This window comes from Platichthys flesus, chromosome 17, assembly GCF_949316205.1.
Source record: "Platichthys flesus chromosome 17, fPlaFle2.1, whole genome shotgun sequence".
NCBI lineage: Eukaryota > Metazoa > Chordata > Actinopteri > Pleuronectiformes > Pleuronectidae > Platichthys > Platichthys flesus.
The window spans coordinates 17,463,594-17,488,921 of record NC_084961.1 but is presented as its reverse complement, the minus strand read 5'-3'; the positions used below and the strand labels follow the sequence as shown (position 1 = coordinate 17,488,921).

The 25,328-nt window shown below is 41.8% G+C and overlaps 1 protein-coding gene across 1 annotated transcript; it reads right to left on the bottom strand.

Moving 5' to 3' along the window:
- Positions 1-16,394: 16,394 nt before the first annotated feature.
- On the bottom strand, positions 16,395-24,207 carry LOC133971995 (terminal nucleotidyltransferase 5A-like). The gene is made up of 2 exons (XM_062409156.1): positions 23,695-24,207; positions 16,395-18,065 (listed from the first exon to the last, which is right to left on the bottom strand). Exons 1-2 carry the CDS (start codon positions 23,848-23,850, stop codon positions 17,040-17,042), a joined length of 1,182 nt encoding a protein of 393 aa, XP_062265140.1. The 5' UTR covers positions 23,851-24,207; the 3' UTR covers positions 16,395-17,039.
- Positions 24,208-25,328: the final 1,121 nt, after the last annotated feature.

The window sequence follows — 25,328 nt, the reverse complement described above, 5'->3', positions numbered from 1 at the left end:
AAGTGCAGCTAAAGTGCATTAAACCATATTATCAATTCTTGACAAAGTCATGCAGGTGTCACCTTCACCATCCAACATAAAAGATAAAGGCATATTTCAACCTATGTGTGTGTGTGCATACGATAATGAGTGATTTATTTCTCCTGAATTATGTTCCTCTCTGGCTCCACTTGAAAGATTTTAAGAGGGAAAATGAGATTCAACAACAATTCTGACGTTTCTGCTAGGCTGAAACGCTCGGGACAGGTGGTGAGAACGCGGTACAGAAGTCATCAGCTCATCATATATTGCTGAGAATGTTCTCAGAAGACGCTGCCGGATCTTGAGGAGGAAGGGATGGGATTTCACCCTGGGGATCTCCTCTGGCATGTGTAGACACACAGAAAGCAGAATTTCACACAAGGCCGACAACAGCCCAGGAGCAACTGCTGAAGTGCTCGACTGTTAAATACTTGTTTTCTTGAGTGTTTACAAAGTTGTCTGGGAGATTATCACCTTTTCTAGAGACTGTATTTGCCATAAAATGAAACTGACAGACCAAGTAGGGTTTTGAAATCTGCATCGCTTTCCACTGTGACTTCTCCACTTGGCCCCTTGATGCCTGCATTTATCACAGTTTGAGTAAATGTTCCATGAATCCTGCTCTTCAGTAACTTTCTGAAACTGGATTTTTGTTGTTTAGTGAGCTCCATGGGATAATAACTCTTCTGGGACATTAAAAACAGTCACTCAACTGTGTCTCCTGGGTGCATGAAAATAGAGTATTGACCTATTTCTGCTATTCAACACCTGCACCTTTACATCCCTCCTCTGATGACTTTTGGTGTGTGTTTCATATCCTCCCTGACCCCTTCTGCTCCTATTACATTCACGTTTCTAAGTAGCCTTGAGTTGTTAAGTGGACACACAGTCACGCACAGCACCGGCTAAGATTAGATGAATTCGATCTGCAGGGTTGGCGAGCTCACCACCCCTCGATGTTGATGCTTTTGCATATGCCAAAAGTGTTAAAGCCGTAAAGGATCACCTTGTCCTGTGTCCACAGACGCAAAGAAAAATTATCATATTCACTCATGACGGATCATCACATAAGGTGCATAAATTTAACAGCCAATCTTAAAATAAAAATGTTTGACTGTATTTCTTGAAGATGAAATTACCATTTAATATCTTATTAAAAATAGAAATCATGGAAATAAACTTATCAGCACCTCTGCGTTTTTCGCAGCCAATGGTTTTAATCTCAAAATGGATGTTTATTACCAACCCTGAGTTAAAGATGGACGTGCATCCCAATATATCTTTCTGTTTTTTCTTTCATGAATGAGCCACTGGGGATGGGGGACTGGGTCAGGAAATACCGATGTGGAAGGCAGTTTCTCTCCTCAGGATTCCTCTGGCTGGGAGGCCCTCTCCAACTGGCCCGGCTGGAATCTGCAGGAAAGAGGAAACAGGTCGGCTAATGCACCTAGTGATCCCTCTCATCAGACTGCTGCAACCTTTCAAAGGCTGGGAGGGGAAGAGGGAGAGAGAACCAAATACCATTTTTTCCCAGAGAGGAACTGGGGCTCAGCATTCCTGGCATTGCCACTGGACTCCAAACAATCCATACTCTATCCTGTGTGTGCTGGGAGAGTGAATGGCTGCAGTGTGTGAGACTCGCAGGCCCAGTTTTCCCTGCGAAGGAAGAGCAGCCAACTTCGCCGGCACACTCAGAGCCGCACCCGGTCCCTGCCTCCGTCCCCCAGCCGTTAAGCCAAACAGTGGGACGTCTGAGACGGCCCTGTTGAACCACCGCACAGGCCAGACCGCTGCTGAAAACACACTCCAGAAAATAAACAGGCCGGGGCCCAAGAAGAGCAAATATTTGATCAATCTGAGAAAGGCGAAAAAGAAGATGAATGTGCAGAGGTGGAGGAGGGGGCAGGGGCAGAGCGGAGGAGGGAGGTAGGAAGGGATGGCTGGAGATGAAAGAGGCCGCCATTATATTCTTCACACTTTTTAAAGACGCAAAGCAAATTAAATGAGTGGGTCATTATAGCATGAGTAACATGAAACATAATGCAGAAAATAATGAGGCCAATGCAAAACATTTAACTAAACCCAATAGTAGTGAGACTTATGAAAAATGACCAGGCACTGAAAAGGCAGTGAAAGTCTTGGATTTGGAAGTTTTAACAAAATAAAACTGAAACAAATCTTCACTCAAGATCCACTTACTAGCATATTTCAAGATATATCTGCCTCCAAACGGACCATAAACACGACCTAAAGCTTGTAGACCTTTTGACAACCAATAGGGACACGATCTACGATTTATTTAGATTTACCAATTATTCATTATATAGAGGACACATGATGCGTTTTTTTACGAAATTGTCATGATTACAATATAAAAGTTTGCATTTTCTTATATCGGTGCGGTGCACACTGGGTATTTATGACACATTTAATCTGTTCTTTTTTGTTTTTTAGCAAACTTGATAAAGTCTCCTGACTTTTGAAGAGATGTAATATTAATATATTGTTGTTAATATACATCATGTAAGAATCATGCTGGAGGTCGTTGTACACAGTCAGTGTAACATCCTAGCCACCCTCCCACAGCTGGAGCACTGGCTGGCATCTTACTTAAACACCAGTCAATTCCTCCTCCTCCTTATTTAAACTCTTGACCATGAGCAGCAACAGGTACGCCACAGCTGAGAATGACAGAGATGATGTGCATGCTTTTGTGCAGCTGTAATAATCAGGTCAATCACGTGAGACAGAGATTATGACTCAGCTAATCTGAGTGACTCAATGTGTGGGCGCTGACATAGAGGGTTACACCTCCACATATTCTCTGACCCGATTCTTCAGGCAGGTGTCACGACCACTGAGTCTAACATCGGCCTGGGACTGATGTTATAAAACAAGAGCAATGTCTATAAAGGAGAAAAAACATAGAATTATAATTAAGAACATATCATCCCAGAAAAGGTTTTAGAAAGGAGCTTCGTCTAAATTCGGAGGCCTTGCATCCTTTTGGATGCTGCATTTAAGGTTCCTCCAAATGCTGCCGACGAATGTTTTCTTCCACCCCAAAGCAACGGAGGCTACAGTGAATACAAGTTGTACTGTAAAGCAGTCTGAGCCGTCGCCAACACAGTAAATGTACGAGTCCTTTTATCTTGAAGAGGGCATGACTTGAAACAAGTAAAAATTCGATCAAATTCATATTTAACCAGTAATTGATAATTGACTTAAACCTTTTAGCTTACCTCTGGAATTGTGCTGTACTTTGTAGCTGAGTATACATTGCCCACATATCTCAATCTGTGTATTTCAGTATTGTATGTGTCAGAATATTTAAATGAATAGCTTGACATGTTAGAAAATACTTTTCATGTCTGTGGAGTAGGGAGCGGGACCTAGATTAGTTTAGTGTAGACTGGAAGCAGGAGACAACGAGAGCCAGCCTAGCTTGGCCTAAAGCTTTCCTATCTTCTAAAATGTGGCGTCAGGTGAAGTTAAAAGCTGAAACTATTTCTTGGTGAACACAGGAAAATGTTCACTTTTTTTTGATTCCCAAAATGTCGATTGGGTCCTTTAATGCGATTGTCTTGAACTCAACATCCCTTAAATTTTTTACATTAGTGGTCATTATAGATTTTTCTAGGTTTTACTGACTTAATACAGTGAGTCTGATTTTGGTACTTTGTTTATATGTCCAGACAAGGTAGATCAGCAAATGTGAAGGTTTTCAGGAACTGTATTGATGTAGTGTTGATGTATTTCTGGCTTCAGAGAGCAGACAAATTTGTGCATTAGAAAATGTCAGTGATTACGACACTGTGTTTCTGAAAGCACAGTTGATCACATAATTCTGTTTTTACCTTATGCTCAACACCAGCTGTAGGTAATTTAAGGGCCAAGATGAGATACATGTGTTGTTTCCTCCAGGCAGGTTCAGAACCTGCAGAGGTTTAGATGGAAACAGAAGCTGGCCTGTCTTTCTCCACCTGAGCAGATCAGATGTCAGTCCCTGTTGCTTACGGCGAGTCAGAGTGAAGCCGCTGCCTTGTGGCTCATCCATCAACCTCCCCTGCTCTGCATGGACCTACTGCCTTTCATAAGGAAACATCAACACTGCTGTGAAATGTGGCCTCTCTTTGCGATTCTTGATTTGCAGTGTGCGACTTTGGGAGATCCAGTTGAGGAGAAAATGAGGCCCAGTGCTAGCACACAGGAGGTATATGCAGTATACATCAAGCCCATGAGACGGTCTTATTTTAATACTGCCGCCTCTTCGTGACCTACAACAGAAAATGAGGCATACATGAAGAAAATTTGTAATTTCTATAAACTGGTCTCAATGTCTGTCGCTGGGACGGATTACCTGCGCAGTCAGAGCAATGTGTTACGACAGCCAGGCTGAAAAGCCGATGTTTCTAGGGAGGGAGAAGAAGCAGAAGCAGGGGAAGCGAGCTGGGCTTTGCACTAGGCTAAGGGCTAACCTGTACAGACTAGCGCTTTAATCCTCGCCAACTCCACATTTCTTACAAACAAGATGGATGAGATCAGATTTGGAATTACCTCATCGCAATACTTCCTGCAAACAGCTATGTGTTATGGTGTGGTTTGATATTCCAGCAACTTTAAGCCCCTATACCTTGAGTGACTTGGTATTGTCTCAGGTGGGTTGTTCCATTTGTCCACAAGTGTATGTTTTTCTTGTACCTGCTTATTTGTAATGTGAGCGTATGTGATTATATATTAACCTAAATTGAATCCATGTGTGTTGAGGCCAAGTAAACGTTTGCAGATGGGGAAGTCTGGGATGGAACCGCCGACCTCCTGGTTAGAGGACACAGTTGTGTGGCTATAGATATGGCCATCACAGGTTGGTTTGTTTATCCAGACTGCATCGGCAGTAGTGTCACTGTGAATGAGGACTCCATAAGAACACAGTTCTAACTTTTTTGTGATACGTCCAGTTTGTGAATGAGCAGCATTCACAAATATAGATTCTGACACATGTGTGAGTCATGTTTAAACAGTCAGAGCAGACAGAAGGTCCTCATATTGAACACCAGACAAACCTAAGTGGAAGAAAGACATCAGGGTAACAGCATCAGCAACAGCTGTTAGTTTCTGTATTGGGTTTTCTGTGTTTTTGAGAAAAAGGCCTGTAGTCATGTTGCATTGAGTTGAGGGTACTTCAGTTCATCTGTGAGGCAGCTTAAATGTTAGATTTTACTGCAGCACTAGTCATTACTTTGTTTCATCTTACTATTGACCTTGCAGGAAGTAAGTCTTACAATCTCTGAAATAGTGTTGGCTCTACATCAAGGTTGAGAATCATGGTGTTTCTCATCCTCTCTTCCTTTCGTGTCATTTCTCCCTCAGGTCCCTCACTTATAGGATGCGAGGAGGGAGGAGTCAGTCAGAGACTCCTCCCTCTAACTCACGTGACAAAAAAGGTTATTAGAGATCTCAGTGAAGCCCGAATTTGGGAGAGCTTCATACAAGAAACTGGGCTGAAAGAAAACTTCAAGTCTTTCAGCTATCAAAACACGTGCAATGATGACAGCTCAGCCATGACATCACCTCATTTCCTGACACAGGCACAGAGGTTGGTTGAACACATGCAAACAGTTATTTGAAGTGTCTTAGTTTAAAGACCCACTCAACATGACAATATCATGATATTCAAACGTCTTGGACCAGAAATTCCCCATACAAAATTAAGACAAAATAACATGCTGTAATTCACATTATGCAGGAGCATTCAAATCGTAATGTCTCTGCAGAACCAAACTAGTTGCAATGAAACTGTGTTGATGAGGAATAAATTATTAGGGGAAACTAAGCAGCATTATTTAATGTAGTAAACGTATTGCCTTATTTTATTTCTACACAGTCACTATGAAATGACATCGTCTTCCATACAACTGTTCTCACGTGTTTCACTAAAGGGATAGAGCAGTTCAATCAGCAGAGACTTCAGCTGAAAAATTAATCAAATGAAATGACATGTGAGTCTATTTGGTGAATGATGTCATCGTGGTCAGGAGGGGGAATGGAGAGATGCCCAAGATCTGAATGAGATGAGTGGACTGAGCTCAACCAGGGCCCTGGGTTACAGTGTGGACCATCGGGACCTGAAGGCCGGGCCAAGTTCAGACAAAAAGTTGGTCAGTCAAGTTGGCATGGATATCTAATTGATTTTGAGCACTGCACGGGTCAGACACAAAAACTATGTCTGTCATGTTTGGTTCAGACTCGAACAGAAAAAATCGTGGCCCGGCCAGCTCTCTACATGGATATGGAGACTGGAGGTGAATGGGAGCAGGAGTGAATCACTTTAATGACAACTGACAGTGATAGGGAGAACAAGTCGAGCCGGATTGAGGTAAAACATCTGATTGGATTATCTGATTGAGAATTTCTCTCATTCATGCTTTTGTCTCCAGCCATCTGGATTATTGCAACTCATTATTTGCAGGACTGCCCCAGGAATCCATCAACCGCCTCCAACTTGTTCAAAATACAGCAGCTGAAGTTATTACAAGAATTAGAATAACGAACATATTACCCCCACTATCACCTCATAGCATTGGCTAACTGTCCTGTTTATTTTATATCAAATTTATTTTAATATTTTATTGCTAGTTTAAATCTCTTAGCGTCCTTGCTCCCTGTTATATTACCAACTTAATCCCCTACACACATGCTCCTTCTCGCAGATGTGCAGACCAATTGCTGCTCTTGGTTCCTAAGGTAAAACATGAAACAGAGGGTGGTAGAGGCTGTGAGGCCTGGAGAAAAACCTTCCACTGGGAATCAGACAAGCTACCTCTGTGTCTTCTCTATTATCTCTTTAAAAGACTTGTTCTTATAGAATTGCCTTAACCAAGATTGTTATGTCTCTTTCCTAAATATATTACATATATTTTTGTGGGTTTTCAGTTTTTATATTGAAGCACTTCATAAACTTGTTTTTTAAAAGTGCCGTAAATGATTGAACTAACTTAAGCTTTATAATTACTAAATGACAAGGTAGAAAGTTACTTTTAGAGTTGTAGGTCACCCTAATTGTTAACCTGAACTATCATGACACCCTGATGGATAGTTACATTAACTTTCACTAATGTAGCGCATCACATTTACTCGAGACATTAACAGTGGGTTACATGTGCCAGGAACACAAACAAAGTGTTTTGTGGAGTCAAACACCTTACCCACCCCGTCATCTGCATAGTGATAAGTAGATAATGAGAGAACTTTCATGTTTCAGTGAACTATCTTTTTAAGCCCTCCAGCAGCTGCGACAGTTTTAATCCAACCTGGCCCGTTGTTCTGTGTCTTCTCCCAATTTCTCTAATTTTATGCTTCTTGTCCAATCAATAAAATAAAGTCGAAAAATGCCAATAGAATATCTTTAAAAAAGATGGTGGCCATTAGTACTGTTTTACTTTAAGTTACTTTCACATTGGTTTCTCTATTCATAGCAGCAGTCAGCATAAGGGTTCAGTCGTCCGGTTTAGACTGGAAGTAATTGACGGTGGAGAGCAAACATTGTTGGGAACTAAATAGTGTATTTAGTATATTTCTGGCCTTAGAGTGCTGACAAACGGGTTTTGTGCTTGTCAGTTATGTGTTTCTGAAAGCACAGTTGATTACATAATTCACTGTTTACCTTATGATCAACACCAGCTGGAGTTTTTCTCTTCCTCTCTTCTAATTTACGCCAAGCTTTCTGGCTCTGACAGACTGCATGAATCTCCTGTGAGTGCAATAAAGTGTCATTGATAAAGTATTTGGGCTAAGGTTCCTGAAACCTGTGAAGTTGATTATCTGAAACAGGAGGGCCAAGACGAGACTCACATTTTTCCTCCAGGCAGGTTCAGAACCCAAAGAGGTTAAGATGGAAACAGAAGCAGACCTGTGTTTCTCCTCGTGAGCAGATCAGATGTCAGTCCCCTTTGGTGAAGCTGCTGCCTTGTGGATCATCCATCAACCTCCCCTGCTCAGCATGGACCTGCTGCCTCTCATAAGGAAACATTGCATGTCTTTGCGTGTCTTTATTTCCAATTTGTGAGTTTGGGAAATCGTGTTGAGAAGAAAATGAGGCCTAATCCCAGCACAAAGGAGGTATATGCAGTATGCTTAAAATAATACATTTTCAGACCTGATGTTTTATCAGTAGACTGACTCGTTCTTTAACTTACATAACTTTCATCAGTATTCATAATAAGTGAACGTTATTAAAACAGCTATAGTTTGTTTTTCTGCCCCAGAAGCATGAGACCTGTTGTATTCAATCATCTCTGAAGTTATCACCAGTAGCTACAGGTGTCACCAAATGAACCAGCACTGAAATATTTTCATGTGCCACTTTTCAAGGACATACATTGTACGATATGAGAATGAGTTTGGGCCCAATTGCTGATTTGAATTTCAGCTTTGTCGTCCATCGTTTGTCAAGCAGTGTACATTCGGGAGCAAGTGTCAATAATTCATTTCTGCCATGCTAGAAATTTCTATGGACCATGTTCAGGCCAATAGCAGCTTGTGGAGGTCGCCGGCTCAGCAGCGTGTCCCAGACATCTCCCTACCCACGCTTTCCACCTCTTCCTGGGGCGTCCCGAGATGTTCCCAGGTCAGACAGGATATGTATTTCCTGCAGCAGGTTCTGGGTTTGCCTTGGGGCCTTGGGCTAATATATTACTCCAAATAGTTTTTGTATCTTTGTACGCCTTATATTATAAGTGCTACTTATTATTTTACTAGTATTTTCGTCTTTACTGCCTTCTGGCAGCTGTTATGTTGCAAATTTCCCCACTGCAGAGATTATAAAGGAATATCTTATAACTTCTTAACTTATCTTATGTCAACACCTTTTTTCTTGCTGCACCTAAATTTGAATTACAGTCAGAATGAAACCAGGACATATGTGATACGTCATATGTCATATATATCCTGGTTTCCTCCTCCTCTTCCCTTGACCGACCAGAGTCTCTGCCTCTTTAGAAGACTAAGTCAGTCAGGACAGCACCTTTTTTCCATTGTGTGCATTGTGAAAGCAAATTCATTTTGAATTCTTCCTTGACAGTAGCTAGACCAATCTAGAGGGGCAACGTACAGTGTGACCTTAAACTTGACCTTTCAGATTTACAGTAAGTCAAACAAGCTCAGGTGTGCGTGAACAGAACTGCAAGTCCAGTTTGTTTAATAACATGAAAACCAACCCTGACCCAAGAAAAAGCTAAACAATAGTGGGCTAGCTTATTCCAGATTTCCCATGTCTTTCAATCGCACCAAATTTTTTCTATCAGCAGCAGGATTCTTTCTTATTGTTTCACAAACTTGTCTTAAGACTTGGAATTTTTTCAAATCCAAATCATTCCAAATCAAGCAAACGACCCTACGAGGTATTCCCAATGTCCTATCCCCAGTTTGCACACTCATGGTTGTTTTGGACTAAAACAGAACTTATTTTTTTTGCCTTTTTTCCTGAACTAGCTGCTGCCTGCATATCGTTGGCTCTGGTTAAATCAGCAGACTTAATCAGTAAGATGTGCTAAGGCTGTTTTTTTGTTTTAAGCTGGAGGGGTTTTGTGAGTAATATGGTAGGGACCTCATGGGGAAAGATGGTATAGTCTGAGGGGCTCATACTATTATGTTATGTTGTTATATAAGCCGTCTGAGGCCAGCTGTTTAAAATGGTCCACTTGACAGTATTCGCCCAGCTGGGTGCATTAAAGGTTTGGAGTGCTTGGGGGGGTCATTAATCATATTAGTGTATTATCATTGGTTATTCAAGTGGAGAGCTGATGTGTTTGGCACTGAAATCCACTGCTATTGCTGATTTCACTCTTGAAGCCAAAGTGAGCACCAGACAGTCAAAGCCATGAGGTATCCAAGCTCCATTCACTTTGAGCTAAGAAGATCCATATGTCAAAGAGGCAGGAGCGTGTCAGGGGCCTGACTTTTCCAGTTTGGCTTTTTTGTTTTCCATTATCCCAGCAGTGGAGAGGAGCCTCTTGCAGTGTTAAGGGGGAACAAGCATCCCTCACATCCTCCACACCCCTTGTTAACAGCCAGTGGCCCCATTTGCACAGTTCCCATTAATATTTATGAGAGGAGAGCTACTCGCTGGGGCCTATGGGTAACAAACAGTATGACCTTTCAGAGGGCCAGTGTTTTCTGTGTGCTGTCAGGAAGCCGGTCGGATGAGGGAAGAGTGAAACTCCGCCCATCTCCCTCTGAACCAAAATGAAAGCCGGCTTGGGTTTGGTCTGGGCAGATGTCGGTATGATACCGTTAGTTTTTAGATGTAGCTCTGGCGTCGGCTGCAGCAGCTGTGTGGAAGCGTGTGAGCATATACTGTATCATCCCTGATATTTAAAAAAAAAGAAGGAAGAAAAAAACCAGTGCCCTTTCAAGACATGACATTTCTATTTTGAAAATCTTTCCCAAAATTGTGTCGTGCCTTCACACTGTCTCTTTTTGTTTAGAGTCTACACCCTCCGTGGTCTGAGACTCTCTCTTCAGAAGTACAGTTCATTATTTTCAGTCTGGGAGTGACTCAACAGAACTTGCTGTTCAGCCCGTCTGTGCTCCAGCCCTTATTTGTCATGAAAACACAGACCCAGACTTCTTTTCACTGCCTGTGATGTTGTCTGTAAATTACAGGTTAGTCACTAATTTGTTCAAATAAAGCGGTGAGAGCATCGGATTTATCCAAAAACCTTTCTGTTCTGCTAGTTTTGGAAAAATAAATTCAGCTACTGACGGATTTACACAGCATGCGTCAGGGAAGGAAAATTATGGCCCTTTTTGACTTTGTTGATCGATTCATCACCCAGACGGTCTTTACAGGGAGTTTTTCTTTTAAGGTGTATTCTTTTTTTGTCCAGTCGATCTCAAAATAGAAAATAGTAAATAAAAATCTGGTTTCTATTTTTTACAGTTTTTGCAGGGAGACATTTCTTTCTCTTAAAGTGAGAGTCTTCAGTTAACCTAACCTGCAAGTCTCAACCTCCAACCTTCTAGCCAGCTGTTATCATATCAAACCTAATTTTGTTATCATATCCATGGCTTGTATTTATTCTGCTATAACAAGTGATTTACTGAAGACTATGCATGTTCTTGCCAGGGGGAAATTTACAGGATAGACAAGCTGGTACATGCAACACCAGTGAATTCAGAGAATGTGTGGGCATACACTCATGTCAGGGCATACACAGCATCCTGAAGAGGAAGCATAATTGCATTAATCTATAGCTCCATGATTTATAAAGCAGACATCAAACATTTCTCAGTTTCTCAACTCAGTTTCTTTGTCATGTTTTGTTGTTTCAGCTCCCTGTGATGACAGTGAGTTTTGTATTATTAAATGATAATTTACTATTTTAATTAGGATTGAGAAGAAAAGCATCTACAACCAAAATCTAAAGGATAACCACATATGTGTTGAAAGTGGCACATTATTATCATCATCAATGGAATATTTTAGGGGTCAGTTCGGGAACCAGAAGAGATTTAGAACCATAAAACAGCAAAAATACATACTTCATGTATATCTTTTTCTAGAAAAAACCCAGTTAGTGATAGTCACATTCTCTATTAATATCAGTGCAATCTCTAAGGCAGTCCAGATGAAGGCCAGATTCAAATAAGGGCCCAAACAATTTATCACTACTAGCAAATAAAATCAGCCAATACAAGCCTTTCACAAACATATTACTAACAGCGTTTACATCTGCCAATATGTGCTATATGAAAGATTTTATTTCGCAGGATAAACAGGTGAGAAAAGATTTTGTATTTATGTTTACATCTTACATTAAAACAAAATCATTAATTGGAGTTCAATGTGGTTGTATTTGTGCTTTGTTAATATTTGTTTAATTAATTAAACAAATATTGCAATTCTCAGCTACATTTCTTTGTTATAAGGGTTTTATAACAGCATCTGAATGGCGGTGCGTGCTTCTGCAACTGCGGCTACAGCTTTTCATGCAGTTGTGTCGACGGACTTGTTTTAATTCATGGTTCTCCAAGGGTTGCGCGTGTTGCAAAGCAATTCAAAGCCAGAAAACTAGGCGGTGTAACGTTTTTTTATCAAAGACGACCTTAGAGAGGCCTTCTTTGTGTGTGGCAGTCGTCATCGACTGTTTATTTACATCGCCACTGCTGCTCCTCATCGCCTTTTTCTGACAAATTTGTCCTTGATCTTCCTCCACAGCTTTGTACACTCGTCAACCTGCAAACCAACGTTAGTCGAGATCTCGTTCCAGGAATTGCAGGCCATCTGCTCGTCGTTGTATTCCGTCAATGACGGGTTATACACGTGGTCATACTTTCTCTTCTGCCAAAAACTCTTCTATTTGGTCCATATTTGTTCGTCTAAATCTTCCTTGCTTCCTGCCGGTATTATGAGGCATGAACCCGGAAATGTGACTCCGGAAAGGACGTAGTTAGCAGACCAATCACAGCATAGCGGGCTGCGTGAGGCTTGCAAGCAAGCAAGCAATGGGCACGCAAGGGGCACTTGCGCTTGCGTGTCCCTGAAAACACAGAAGCATGTGCCGGCCTTGAGGAATCATTGCCAAATGATTCACATATATACTTTTATATATATATTGGATGATTGATTGGTTATTGCGGGGGGCGGGGGTTCTCCCCCTAAATATCAGTAATGGTCGGGCTCTATTCCAGATATTGCTGATCTGCTGTAGTTTCCAAGGTCAAGAATAAACACTCACCCTCAGAGTCTGACTACTTAAAATATACTCATGAATGAGTCATATTATATCTCTCAATCAGTCCATGTGAGTAAAGAGGGAATGCATGCATTTCCTGAATTTGTAAGCTTTGAATGTAAATATCATGAATTTTCACCTTTGACTGATTGAAGTTTCTCCAATAAACACGTACTTAACTCATTTAGTGGCTCAGAGAAATGCCTCAAAAGCCAGAGGTGAATATATAGTCTTTATTGCCTGCTGTAAGGCACAGGCAAGCCCATTGCATTTTAGGAAAACAAATGAACATAGTGAAGCAGCTCGGAATATCCACAGATTCTCCAAATAGAAGTCTGTGATTTCCTGGGACCCTCTTGCTAACGACATGATGATGAATGGAACATTGCCACCCACTCCAGTTAAACAAGCTTTATGAGACAAGACTTGCACCATTCCTTCATTCTTCAGCTGTAAAGACTGAAATTAGTTTCAATCTGCTTCAATCATTCTTGAATAAAAACAACTTTATTTGCTTTTGTTGTATCTCAATCTTGGATTTTTGCACATATGGAACTTCTATGGAACTTGGCGACAATAAAAACTGGGAAAACATCGTAACTTTGATATTAAATATGTCTTTTGATTTTTTGATTTCCTCCCTCATTAATTTTCACCCCTTTTCCTATGATAAATAATCATTTATCCTCCTACTTCAGGCTTGCTCTTTAAAGTTCACTGCGTTCATTTGTGTTTGAAAAGATTCAGCCACCCGTGTTGCATCTGAGAAAATTTGTTTTTCTTTCACAATCTCCAGAGGCGGCCAATATGCCCAGACAGGGAGCTGAGTTGACGATGGTGAACGGCCTGCTACACTGGAGACCACTCGCAGCTCCAAAACCCATCCTGACCCTTCCAATCATGCCCCAGGTGGAATCTCTCACCACCAAGGATGACGCTCCCATAATCTAATCAGACGCGCAAAACCTAACCCTTTTCCAAACAAAGTGCACACTGGAGTTTTTAGACACAGATTACTCTTCGCAACAGACTGACACAGAATGGTGGGATGAAATGATAACAGGACCTTTTCAGCTCCGGTGTTGGTGGTGGGAGTCAAACCCACAGAGGCCCACCCACGTAGACTAGAGGGCCTGGGGTGAGGAGGCCAAGCTGTTGAGGGCTGATGTGAACTGTGGAACAGTATGAACCACATTGCTTACCACAGTGTCATATTTATCTGTGGTATTTGTCCAGGAAAAACAAGTGTGGCTATCTTGCCTTAAGTCTATCGTGACTTCGAAAACACTTCAGCTGCTATTAGAGAAACTGTGTTGGAGCAGAAATTGTCAAAAACCCTGCATTAGCTTTTAAAGTTAATTTTGATCATGATTAATTAATTAATATTTGATCTAAAAACTATAACCAAAAGTCTACAGCCAATGTGAGCCACTCTTTAGCTGCTTTCAGACATGCACTGAATTCCTAAATAACTCCTGAATAACTACATTTGGATGTATAGTATATATTTTGGGCTGCACGTGAGAATGCCAATGTCTGAATCAATTGCACTGGATGTTTTGCAGAACTTTTCCTGCCACCCGCTAGTAAATATCCGGAAAATGTCAACGTTAGCCCTCACCATGAATGAGTAAGCACGATGAAAGATCAAAAATAATACAAATATACAAATGAAAAGGAGGAGCCATAAACATAAAAGACTGAGACGACGATTTAAATTTGGAAAGTGTTTTTTTGTGAAAAGGGCCGACACCGGTGTCAATGTGCTGCAAATAAAAACATATAATTTCAGCTGAATTTATCTGTCATTCCCCGCCTCCTATTCCTGTTGTTATGAATGCGTCTGACCCAGACAATCTCCTGCTGCGTTGTTCATATTTGAAAGGCAAAGACTAGAAAATTGGGCATGACAGTTTCCAGAGTGCATGTGTGAAATCAGCTTGAGAGTCTGGTGTGGCACAGCAGCAACAGAGCCAGTTACTACCTTCAGCTTACTGCTACAATAACACAATGACAATGTTAAAGTTGTCATGTATAAAAGGATGTAAAATATAATATTTAAAAGTACAAAAGTACAATTGAGTTACTCTGTTATTTTAGTATCGGATAAACTGAATGTTGGGCCTTATTTTGGCACTTGATGACTAATAGGGAGTCTCTGTAGAAAATTTTAATCCAGTCTAATAAAAAATTGTCCATACTGACGGTTTTACGTGAAAAATTATGCAGAATTTGAGTTTGGACATGTGGTGCAATCAAATGTAGTTTTTGTAAAATCGCTGCAGCAACAATCGCTTTGGACCAAAAATTATTAAGCATATGAAAGAAACCATAATATTACATTCTGTTACATTCAGTGTGACATTTGCCCTTCATAACAGCCCTGAAATGATGCTCTGGGTTGAAGCTACCACTGGGGAAACCAAGATTATACCCAATATTTGAACCCAATAGCTGTTGAGACATTTGACTAAAATAAAAAGGTTGCTAGTGTCCGAGGATAACAAATTTCAACAGGAGTGAACGAAGTTTACAAGAAATCCATCCAGTAGTTGTTGAGAGTCAATCTGGACCAAAGTTGTGACGCAAAAGAGCAACACACCAGCATGTTCTGGGTGAAAATTAACATGAGAAAATCCATCTTCACAATGTTTCCGGAAATGCTCCTCAAGGCTCACTTGTTGAATCTTAGGGTCAGGCAACCAGGCGTGGGAATCACTGGTTTGTTAAAGATAAGACAAGCTCCATCTCAGCTGCAGGAACTCTCCAGAGGTGTCTCAGGCTTCTTTAAATGTTTCTGTAGCCGTTAAGAGACAAGTCTGACAGCTAACCCTGGGAGGGAGATTTCCCTTGCTACATGTATATCTCGCCCCTGAATCACTCTGACTTACACTTTTGCTTCAGAATTAATTTTTTAGAAAGAATTAAGTGAGAGCTCCAGCGTTCCAGCATTTGCTTTATGTTCACACTCTTTCTGTCACCATCAGAGGAGACAGCGAGCTGGTGTGTGTCCCAGCTACATGCTCCTCTAAATCTCAAGGAATCATCCCCCATGCAAAAGTAATTAAGATAAAATGTCTTGTGGGAGGAATGCTGCTCTAGGAGAGGATGAATTACTGAACTGTTTGGATCCTCCAGGAAGTGAAGTGCTGGAACAGTTGCTGAAAAGCCAGCAGACCCATTTCACCACCTGGTTCTCAGCTGCCCCCTCATAGCTCCACTCGTCCAAGAAAAGGTACAGCAATCTCCCCTTTCTTGAAATGAGGCCAAGGAAACCCTCGGTGGATGCACAAGTGGACGGAAATGGCTAATGTATAGGGCTCAGACTATTTGGGGGGTGGGGGTGGAGGGGATGCACAGAGCTTAAACAAGTAAGTGTTTGTTTCAGGCCAGTCAGTGTTTGGCTGATGGAGCACAGACAACACACTGTGGAGCTTGTGTGTGATCGAGGAAGATAGTGAAAGGTAGACAATTTAGAAGAGGTCTATAGAGACATAGAAACGGAGACAGTGAGACGGGGAGATGGAGAGTGCATTCATGGTGCACATCCCCAGAATAATTTAAAGTCAACTGGAGCATACGTCCTCATCCTCCTTGGCGGAAAATAGAAAAGAAGACAACATCTTTATATTTTTCTGACAATTTTTTAATGATTTAAAAACAAATACCTTGACCAATGATATATAAATTTACAGTAACCTGGATGAAAAAAGTTTCAAAAACGGTTCTTACATTGTAACTTCTATAAAGACATTTGTCAATTTCAGGCACTTGGAACCACATACAGTCTCTGTTTGTCATGCTACAAAAGAAAAGTATTTCTTTGGTCCTTAACCTCTCTCATTCAGGTGAGCTGAAACCACAGACAGAACGAAAAACTGCTTTCTGGTTTCGTACCAAGTATTTACATTTTATTAAAGAAACAATACACAAGCCTCCATTCGACCAGAAACAGAACTAGCACATATTCTGTCACATATCAACCCTTCATTTGTCCATGCGTGTCCACACTGGTTATAAAATGCCAACAGAAGAAGACTATAATTTGAATGGCTCGAATGACAATTCTTTACAGCAGTATTAATCAATATAACTTAGTGGAATGGTTTTGATATAAGAGTTGGCAAAAAAAAAAAAAAAAAAGAAACATAAATTCCTTTTTGACCACACTGAGTCTTATAGCAAAAAGCCCAGTTGCAATAGAGCTACCAAGCACAAGAAGTGCTCGGCTTACATCAATGTAAAGTTAAAATGGAAATCTCTCCAGACACCATAAGTCATTGTTCAGCTGCAAGGCAGCCATCGTTGATAAGAGTTACTGAATGTGGCCATGGGTGACTGAACTTGTGCCACATAGTAATTGCTGAAGTTGACGTCTCTGACATAGGGAGCCGGCTGGTAGTAGCAGGTGATGTTGGCCAGAGCAGGGATAGCATTCTGTTCTGCCATTACACGCAGTGCCAGGGCGGAAATAAGGGCCAGCGTCTGTCTGCGCTCATGGCCCATCAGACACACAGTGCTCTCGTCCACCACCTGTCTCAGCGTCACCAGGTATGCATAGCGCTTGTTCTCCATGCCCGCAAAGTGGTTCTGCAGATAGCCCTCAAGTTTTCTGTGCTGCTCACATATGTCAGGGAAGTCAATGAAGAAGCGCGAGCACATGTAGCGCTGCATCTGTTTCATCTGCGTCTCACAGGACGGCCGAAAGCCGCGCACCAGCAGGTGACAGTACTTGAGCAGCCCACCGCCTCTGATTTCTTCTGGGCTGCGAGTGGCGATAGTCTGGGAGCGAAGGTGACCCAAAGCCTCCTCAAAGTCTCCATACATGCTCTCCCCCTGCACTGTGGGGTGGAAGGTCTCAGACATGGCCGTCTCTGAGCACCGGTCAAAGAGCAGCAATGAGTCCAGAGTGATCTGGAAGGAATCAACACTGAACTCAAACTGTCGCCTCAGGGAGTCTACAAACTTTAGCTCCACGTTCTTGCCGGTGTTGTTGGACAGCGAGATGAGGCTCCAACGGTCTGTGTCATTGCAAACTTTCACCAGTTTCTGCACATACGCCTCCCTCAGGGTGAGGGCTGTCATTCGGTCCCTGCTCACCCCTTCAGGCAAGAAGTCCACCAGGCAGTCCAGCACCACATCTTTCACAACCCGGAAAGTTTTGTCACCAGTTAGATTTAGGCCAAAGATCAGGTCCAGGTCTTTGTAGCCAAGACCATTGTCCGGGTGCAGCACATGGCTGGCTGCCGAGCCATTCAGCTTCACATCACGGACCTCCACGCCCCGCTCCTCCAGTCGAGCCCTGACCACCTGAGAGGCACAGATAGAGAGGAAAAATGTAATGATCTGTATCCACCAAAAATAATATCAGCAGAGTCTGACTCAGAAAACACAAGTTTGAACATGCAAACAAGCATCTGCTCTGCCCTATACAATAAAGAAACCGACTGCTGTCATGTGAAAATAAGGCAATTTTTTAAGTTTATTATGGAAGTAAAAACTTAAACTAAAAAAAATGTTTTAAATATATATTTAAGACACAGAATCAATAACCACAACTGATCCTGTTGCCAGAGGGTGCCCCACTTAATGTACAACACAGCCCTAATTATTTCAGTAGCTGAATTAGCAAACATATATAACTTTAGCACAACAGGGTAAGCTGTGACGGGTGACATGTCAGCACCTGTCTGATCCACATTCACAAAGCAGTGAACTTTTCAACAGCCTATATTTAAAAAAATGTGAGCCCATTATTGTTGGACAAACACTCTTTGGAAAGCAAGATGTTTTATCTGATTATTGGAACACACACCAAGCATGCACTGCTGCGATTCCTGGGAAAACTGCTGAGCTACAGACAGCTGAGACGTTGCTTCACTCGAATGACACAGGGCGGAGAAAAGAACTAAACAGGAAATCCAAAACACAGCTGTCCATTAGAAAACTTTCACAGCCATCAGTCTATGCAGACTAACCTCTATCCAGCCAGCCATGTAATCCTGCATATTAAACTTTTATTACTGTAATCTGAATCTAATAAATCTCTCGTCAATAAAGCTCCACTGTGTGAGAGCTTCAAAGGATGGACATGTGCTAATCTGTAGTTTTTCTTGCAAATTTTCTTATGGGTTTCAGAACCTAGGTACTTTTTAAATTGCAATTTTTCCCCCTCCCTTTGATCACACCTGCTGTCGTCTCTTCAGGGTCATCACTTTTGCGGCAAACTGTTTAAGCTCTGAGAGTTGTCATCCTATTTCAGGCCCTGGTGTTAAAAGAACAAGTCATATTTCCATTTTCCAATTTTTTGCATTTTTGTCAGGTATGGAGCTGGCCTCTAGTCTTTAGCCTGTAGCCTAGCTTAACACAGGGGAAACAATGTAAGTAGCTCTTTTCAAAATATGATACATCAATAAATAAAACTATCGCTCACATTTGTACATGCTGTGTCTGGTTGTTTAAACTGCACAAAGACATATTTGGATTTAGTGTTAGTTATGCAATACCTGTGAGTAATGCTGTTAGCTAGCCAACTTAATGTTAGCTAGAAATGTTACATATTAATAGAAGTTTAAAAAAGTTACACAAAACAACTCGCCCTCACACACACTTAATTTTTGCTTTTATTTTGAGCTCCATGCTACCTGCTTCCTTTAGCCTTCACTGTTAATACTATGCTTGACTGATACACATGGTTCTGTATACAGGCTTCCTTAGATAAACTAATTTGATATATTATATATATATTCATATACATTTATATGCCAGTTTTCTGCCACCTAAACCTTGAGAGAGAATAGAAGACCTGAGAATATTAACACCAAGCTATCCATATTGAACTGTGTAACAATACTTAACAGAGAAACCATATAAGTACAAACTCCAGTGGGCTAGAGTGAAATACACAGAGCTCTTGACGCATTGCAGAAAAGTTGAGTTGGTATTCTTTCACTATCCAGCAAAGGGAAACCCGCAGCAGTATTGGCTCTGATCTCACACTTAAACAGTTGGTCCGAGTCAGCAGCACGCCATAATCTGCCCGTCTGGGGGTCCTGAAAACAGCGTGTTGGCAAAGCACAGCTCCAACAGCCCCACCATCCTTCAGCACTCATAAAGTAGGTTCGTAAGTTTTCCTACATGACAGACTGGCACCTGAGTCGAGCGAGGGAGACACTTCCGCTGACGTCCGAGCAGAAAAACCTTGTTAAAAGAGCCGCAAACACACCAGACTGTCTGGTGTTGACAACGCCTTGGCGACCCATTACAGTCTCTCCACTCTCCGGCCCCAGTCGCAATAGTTTCCTTGAGCACTTCATTTAAGCGGTGGCCTAAATGCGCTTTTATTATGGCCGCTTTAAACGACCCAGCCATTTACCAGTCCATGGTACCCTGGACGCTAATAAGAGCTCTGGGCAGCGAGTCAGATCATCCCTGTGCCAAGGAAATGGCGACAGCAAATGAGAAGTTACAATCCCCTGACCTCTGCATCCACTCCAAAACTAACCCAGCCCGTCAGTTGTACAGTAGCTTGGCAGGCAGCGGGGGTTTGATGATGATTGCTTTTCCCCTCCTTGAATTTCCTATGCCAGGGTGGTCATTTCCCCCGAATGCTTATACCAGAGTGAGTCACGAGCTGAAACGTGAAGCTGTTTCTCCTCTGTGTGATGCACTGTGTGTTTTCAGTGAAGGATTTCTTTGCGTGCTTCAAGGGTTCACAGACCTTTTAATGTCCAGGATTGGATCCAAAGGACCCATTTGAGGATGCTTTAGAAGATTCATGGAGCTAGCCAAGAAAGATAAAACGGCTGAGTGTAAAAGCTATGGTAAGAGTAGTTATCCTTATATAGCCTGAAGCTGTGTCTGAGATTTACTAGTAAAATAAAGCTATTTCCAGTCTTGCCATCTACCCCCTGCAACCAGCTCAAAATGGCCCACACAACATCATATTTATGTTAGTAATGTGTTGAACTCCATGTTACAAATCCATCCTCCTTCGTCGTAAAGTCTAGCATTTTCAAAGGAAGATACAAAGTAATTGATTGTTTTTTGGTGTGATATTTAAAGAACAAATATAGACAATGAACTCTCATTGAGCAGCATCCTCCATTTTGGCATTAAGAGACAGTATTAAACAAAGACACTCCAATTGAACTAAATCCAAATTAAGTGTTACCATCAGTGCTGTCCCCTGAGTTTTGATCCCTGAGAAGCACCATGACGTGCAAGAATCTGAACTGACAGCCAATAATTGAATGCGAACTGCCAAAGAAAAATCATTACCAAACAATCAGACTTCTTCCTAGGTTACCCTCTCTGGGGACCACTGGAAGCATGTGGTGTCTTCATGTGGCTCAATCTCACAACAATAGTCTAGTGAGGAGTTAGTTTACAGTCTGTCAACGGCCACGGTGGAGTCAGGCGACTGGTTTTCATTTACCACAGTGAAACGTCGCCTGACCCACAACCCCAGTGTTATTACAGGCACTACTCCACTACTTGCTTTCTGCTCCAAACTACGACAACTCACTACCATGCAGGAAGGTGGATTATCAATTCCGGTTAAAAAAGTGAGAAAAACCACGAAAGCACAACGGTGGGAGCAGAGCAATGACTAGAAAACACGAAAAAGAAAGATACCATGGGGTCCAAAATCTAAAATGGATTTCCCATTCAAAAACAGGGGTCTCAGACAATTAGACCCCATTCTATGTACTGTAGACACAAAGATTGAGTTAAAATATGATAGTTTGCAGAGCTGGAATGAGAAACAACCCTTTTAGTGGCCAACAAAAACACACTGCCCCCCACACAAACGAAAATAAATTACCTAAAACATGACACACTCATGAGTATCTGGGATTATCATCATGTCGTATAATGCTACCAAGTGCATAAACTACATAGGGCCTGCATGTAGGTATGGTCTGCTGAGGGAAACATGTATGTCTCCCTATTATACAGACTGTGGGTTGATGACTGCAAGCATTAAATAAAATACAGACTACAGAAGTGTCAGTAACAGTAAAAGTTTTCCTTCACTGCTCCCATGGCTCACTCACAACCAGACCACAAGCAGATGTTTTTTAAATGTGGCCCCCAGACAAACCCACCACTGAGAGGGGGCTCCTCTGACTCTCCGGGAGCGTGATCGCCTTACCCAATACGTGATGACAGGACGGGCGCCGATCTCATCTCTATCTGTCTCAGGTAGACCGCTCTGTCTGGTGTCAAGGCTAAAAATACATGGAATTTAAGGAGCAGACTGGTCTTTTGTGGGTGCATGTTTTAGCCCAGTTACCATGAATCATAAATACCTCACATTGCTGTCAACCATTTTTCAAAACATATCATAGTGGTTTTGATCTCTCAATGTGTTTTTCCTTCCTTCCTTCCACTGGTATCCATTTGTGTCCATATTGTATGAAAATCAGAAACCTGACACCTGCTCAACATATTCCATGACAGAGAACATGGCATCTTATTTTATATTTCGCAAATGAATGTTGTTGCAGACTTTGCAGATCTCTACATACATGTGCATTTTGCTAATGAAATTGACAACAGCATTGTTTTGGAAAGACATGTAAGTGTAGAAGTTGGTATATGTATATGTAATAAATGTGCTATGACAGCACAGAGGCAGTGCTTAGCATAGACACTAGACAGGGCTGTAGCTGAGATATGGGTCATTTGAATTACTAATGGCTAGCGTTATCTTAAACTGATGAAATGGGATGCTATACAACCTGAAATTTGGTTGCTAACTAAAAAGATAAAAAATTTGTGTTGAGTAAACGATAATCAGACCTTTTACAAAAAAACTACTCTGAATGACTAAAATGTGTACCGTTGTACTCTGGGTCATGCTCCATCCAACATGCTAACACACAAGCTATCAGGCAGGACAGATACTGAGGACAGACCCTGTGGCCTCTCATCAGCAGTGGGCTGGTTTTCCAAGAGCTGGCCTTTAAAAGCTCTTTAATAAGTACTCTGGAAAGAAAGAAAGAAAGTTAGGGTGTCCCTGCTGTCTACCGGATTGTGTTGTGGAGGAACGAGGTTAGTGGAGATGCTCAGTGCAGATGGTTTGGCCCCCATGATTATAGAGGAACTTGAAATGTTACGTATGTGTAGGTGAGGATCTTTCTTCCCCGCAGGAGCACCACAGGAAATATGACTCACCCAAGTGAAATATGAACCACAGATTACAGGCAAAGGCATTCAAATATAATAATGTCAAGGAAAATTGCATCCCAGAAATTTCCCCCTTAATGTCTCATTCCTTGTTAATGCAGCTCAGTTCGTATCTCTCCCTCATTTTCACGAGAGCTGTGAAAAAAAATGATTCAGCAAGGGGCATTATTGAGCTAGTGGAAAACTCTTATGTCTGTGTTGAGATTAAGAGTGATCCAATGTCTTCTTTTTTCTAACTCTGACCACTGCACAAGAACAAGCAGCTTCAAACTATGTGATTCCGAGCAAGTAAAGTGAAACAAGCAAAGGACATTTTTACATCATCGCTTCTGCAACAAGTGAATTCACTTTCTTTTAAAGAAACCTGTTATCCAGTGAAGAGTCTGTGACCCAATGCAGAGACATTATTCTTGGGACAGAACTAAATTGTTATGGGAACTTTCAACAAGTTAGTGTCTGGTCAAACAAAAGATATCATGACAGATAATGAATCCATGTTAGCTGATTTGTCACATGATTATTGAATATCTGAAAGATATAGGAGGGGGTTGATGGGTTTCTTCAACCAAATCTGCTAATTGTAAAGAATTCAAAACTTGCCCTTTCCTTAAAAAAATGAAAGAAAAGAACATTATTTGTTCATTTAGATTGTGATCCACGTCTTTATTCCCCTTTTCCATCACGAGTGTCATGCAGCATCATGTAGAGCGTAACTCCTAGGAGCTGTGTGGATGGAGGGTCTCACCTGGACGATCTGCCGGGGCTGCACGGACAGCGTGGGGAAGTTTCCGCGGCCGTGGATCGGGACGCTCTCCCCCAGGATGGCGTCCAGACGCCGCACCTGATCCCAGGACAGCACGCTGACCCGCCGAACCTGCTCCGGGGCATCACCGGAGGACATGACGACCGCACTGAACAGGACGTCCGGAGAATGTGATCGGGTTGTACGGACAATCCTCGTCTCTTTTCTCCCAGGTGATGTTGGTGAGTGGTGACCGTGGATGAGGTGTGTAAAAGCGGACAGCGCGTCTTCGCCTGGATCAACGTTTCAGAAGGCTCCAAAGTGAGATGAAGTGATGGGAAAGTGTGATCGAGTGTCGCGCATGTCCACAACTGAAAGCCTGAGTCCTCCTCTCTGTCTCTGCCCGACTGTCCCTCTGCGTGTCTCCACTGTCTCTGCTCAGGTTAAAGCTGCATCTGCGTTTTTCTCCCGAGCCGGGATTAACACGAGCCTCCCCATTGGCTGGACAGAGATTTATGAGGCTTCGATGTACGGAGGACTACAATCAGCCTACACACACACACACACACGCACAAACAAACGCACACACACACACACACGCACACATACAGACACGCACATTCACTTCCCATGCGTCAGACGCCAGGTTCAAGGACTGTAGGAAATATGATAATTACTAGTTAAGCGCAATTAAATTCTCTGGAACGCAGCACGCATAAGCATAAGTAAAACGTGTGAAGTAAAACTACAAATAAAGAGACAAAAAGTTGAAGTAATCCCTTCAACGTAAAAGTGCCACATAAACTTTTCTACTTAAAAAAAAGTAAGTAGGCACTTGCTGTAATATATACTTAAAGTATTCAAAGTAAAAATCCCTAGACATATAGCAGCAGTACATGTGTGTGTGAAACAAGAATAATACAGGCTCTTACATATTAATAAAGAATGATGGAGATGATGCTGAAAATAATTAGCATTGCCATATTAACTCATGGTTGAGTTGATAACATTGCTGATATGAGCTCGACACAGAACCTAATCAGCTAAAGTGACAGTACAGTTACATAACCGGACCTACTGATTAATAATGTGAAGATGTAACACACGTTTTTTTTTTTCAGATGGCCAACATGAGATGTTCTCTACACAAATAGAGCCTGTTTACTTGAATTTAAGTGTGTTTGCTGATATAACTTGAAACTGGATTTGTATATTTGCATCATATAGAGGATGACACATAGCAGCTTTTGTCCTAAACTGCAAATCACAATGATATCAAATCTCAAAGAAGAAAAACACAAATAGCAAAGCAAAAAACGCAACAACATATTACAATATACAATGGCAAATAAGGAAACACATTGGCAAACCTTGCAAAAATGTGGTTTATAATTTGTTGCTGTGTGTTTTGAATGGTTGTTGTGTTTTGTGATTTTTTCCGTTGCGTGTTCCCATTTGTTGTTGTGATTTGCACCCCGGAACCACCACACTTTCACAATAAAATGACGCCTTCGCAATACCAGAATAGATCAGTTGGACAAGCAGAGGCTAATTGGCTTAATAAAAACTGCCTAATGTTCAGGAACCATTTGTGGTCAGAACTGAGCTTTGGATCCACCCATGAAAATGGGGGAGGA

What these genes read in the sequence shown, in the direction of transcription:
- LOC133971995 (XM_062409156.1), bottom strand. Translation starts at nt 23,850, where the DNA reads ATGTCCTCCGGTGATGCCCCGGAGCAGGTTCGGCGGGTCAGCGTGCTG. An exon ending in AGCCCCGGCAGATCGTCCAG is followed by an intron (nt 18,066 to 23,694) that starts GTGAGACCCTCC and finishes TGTGCCTCTCAG; the next exon opens with GTGGTCAGGGCTCGACTGGA.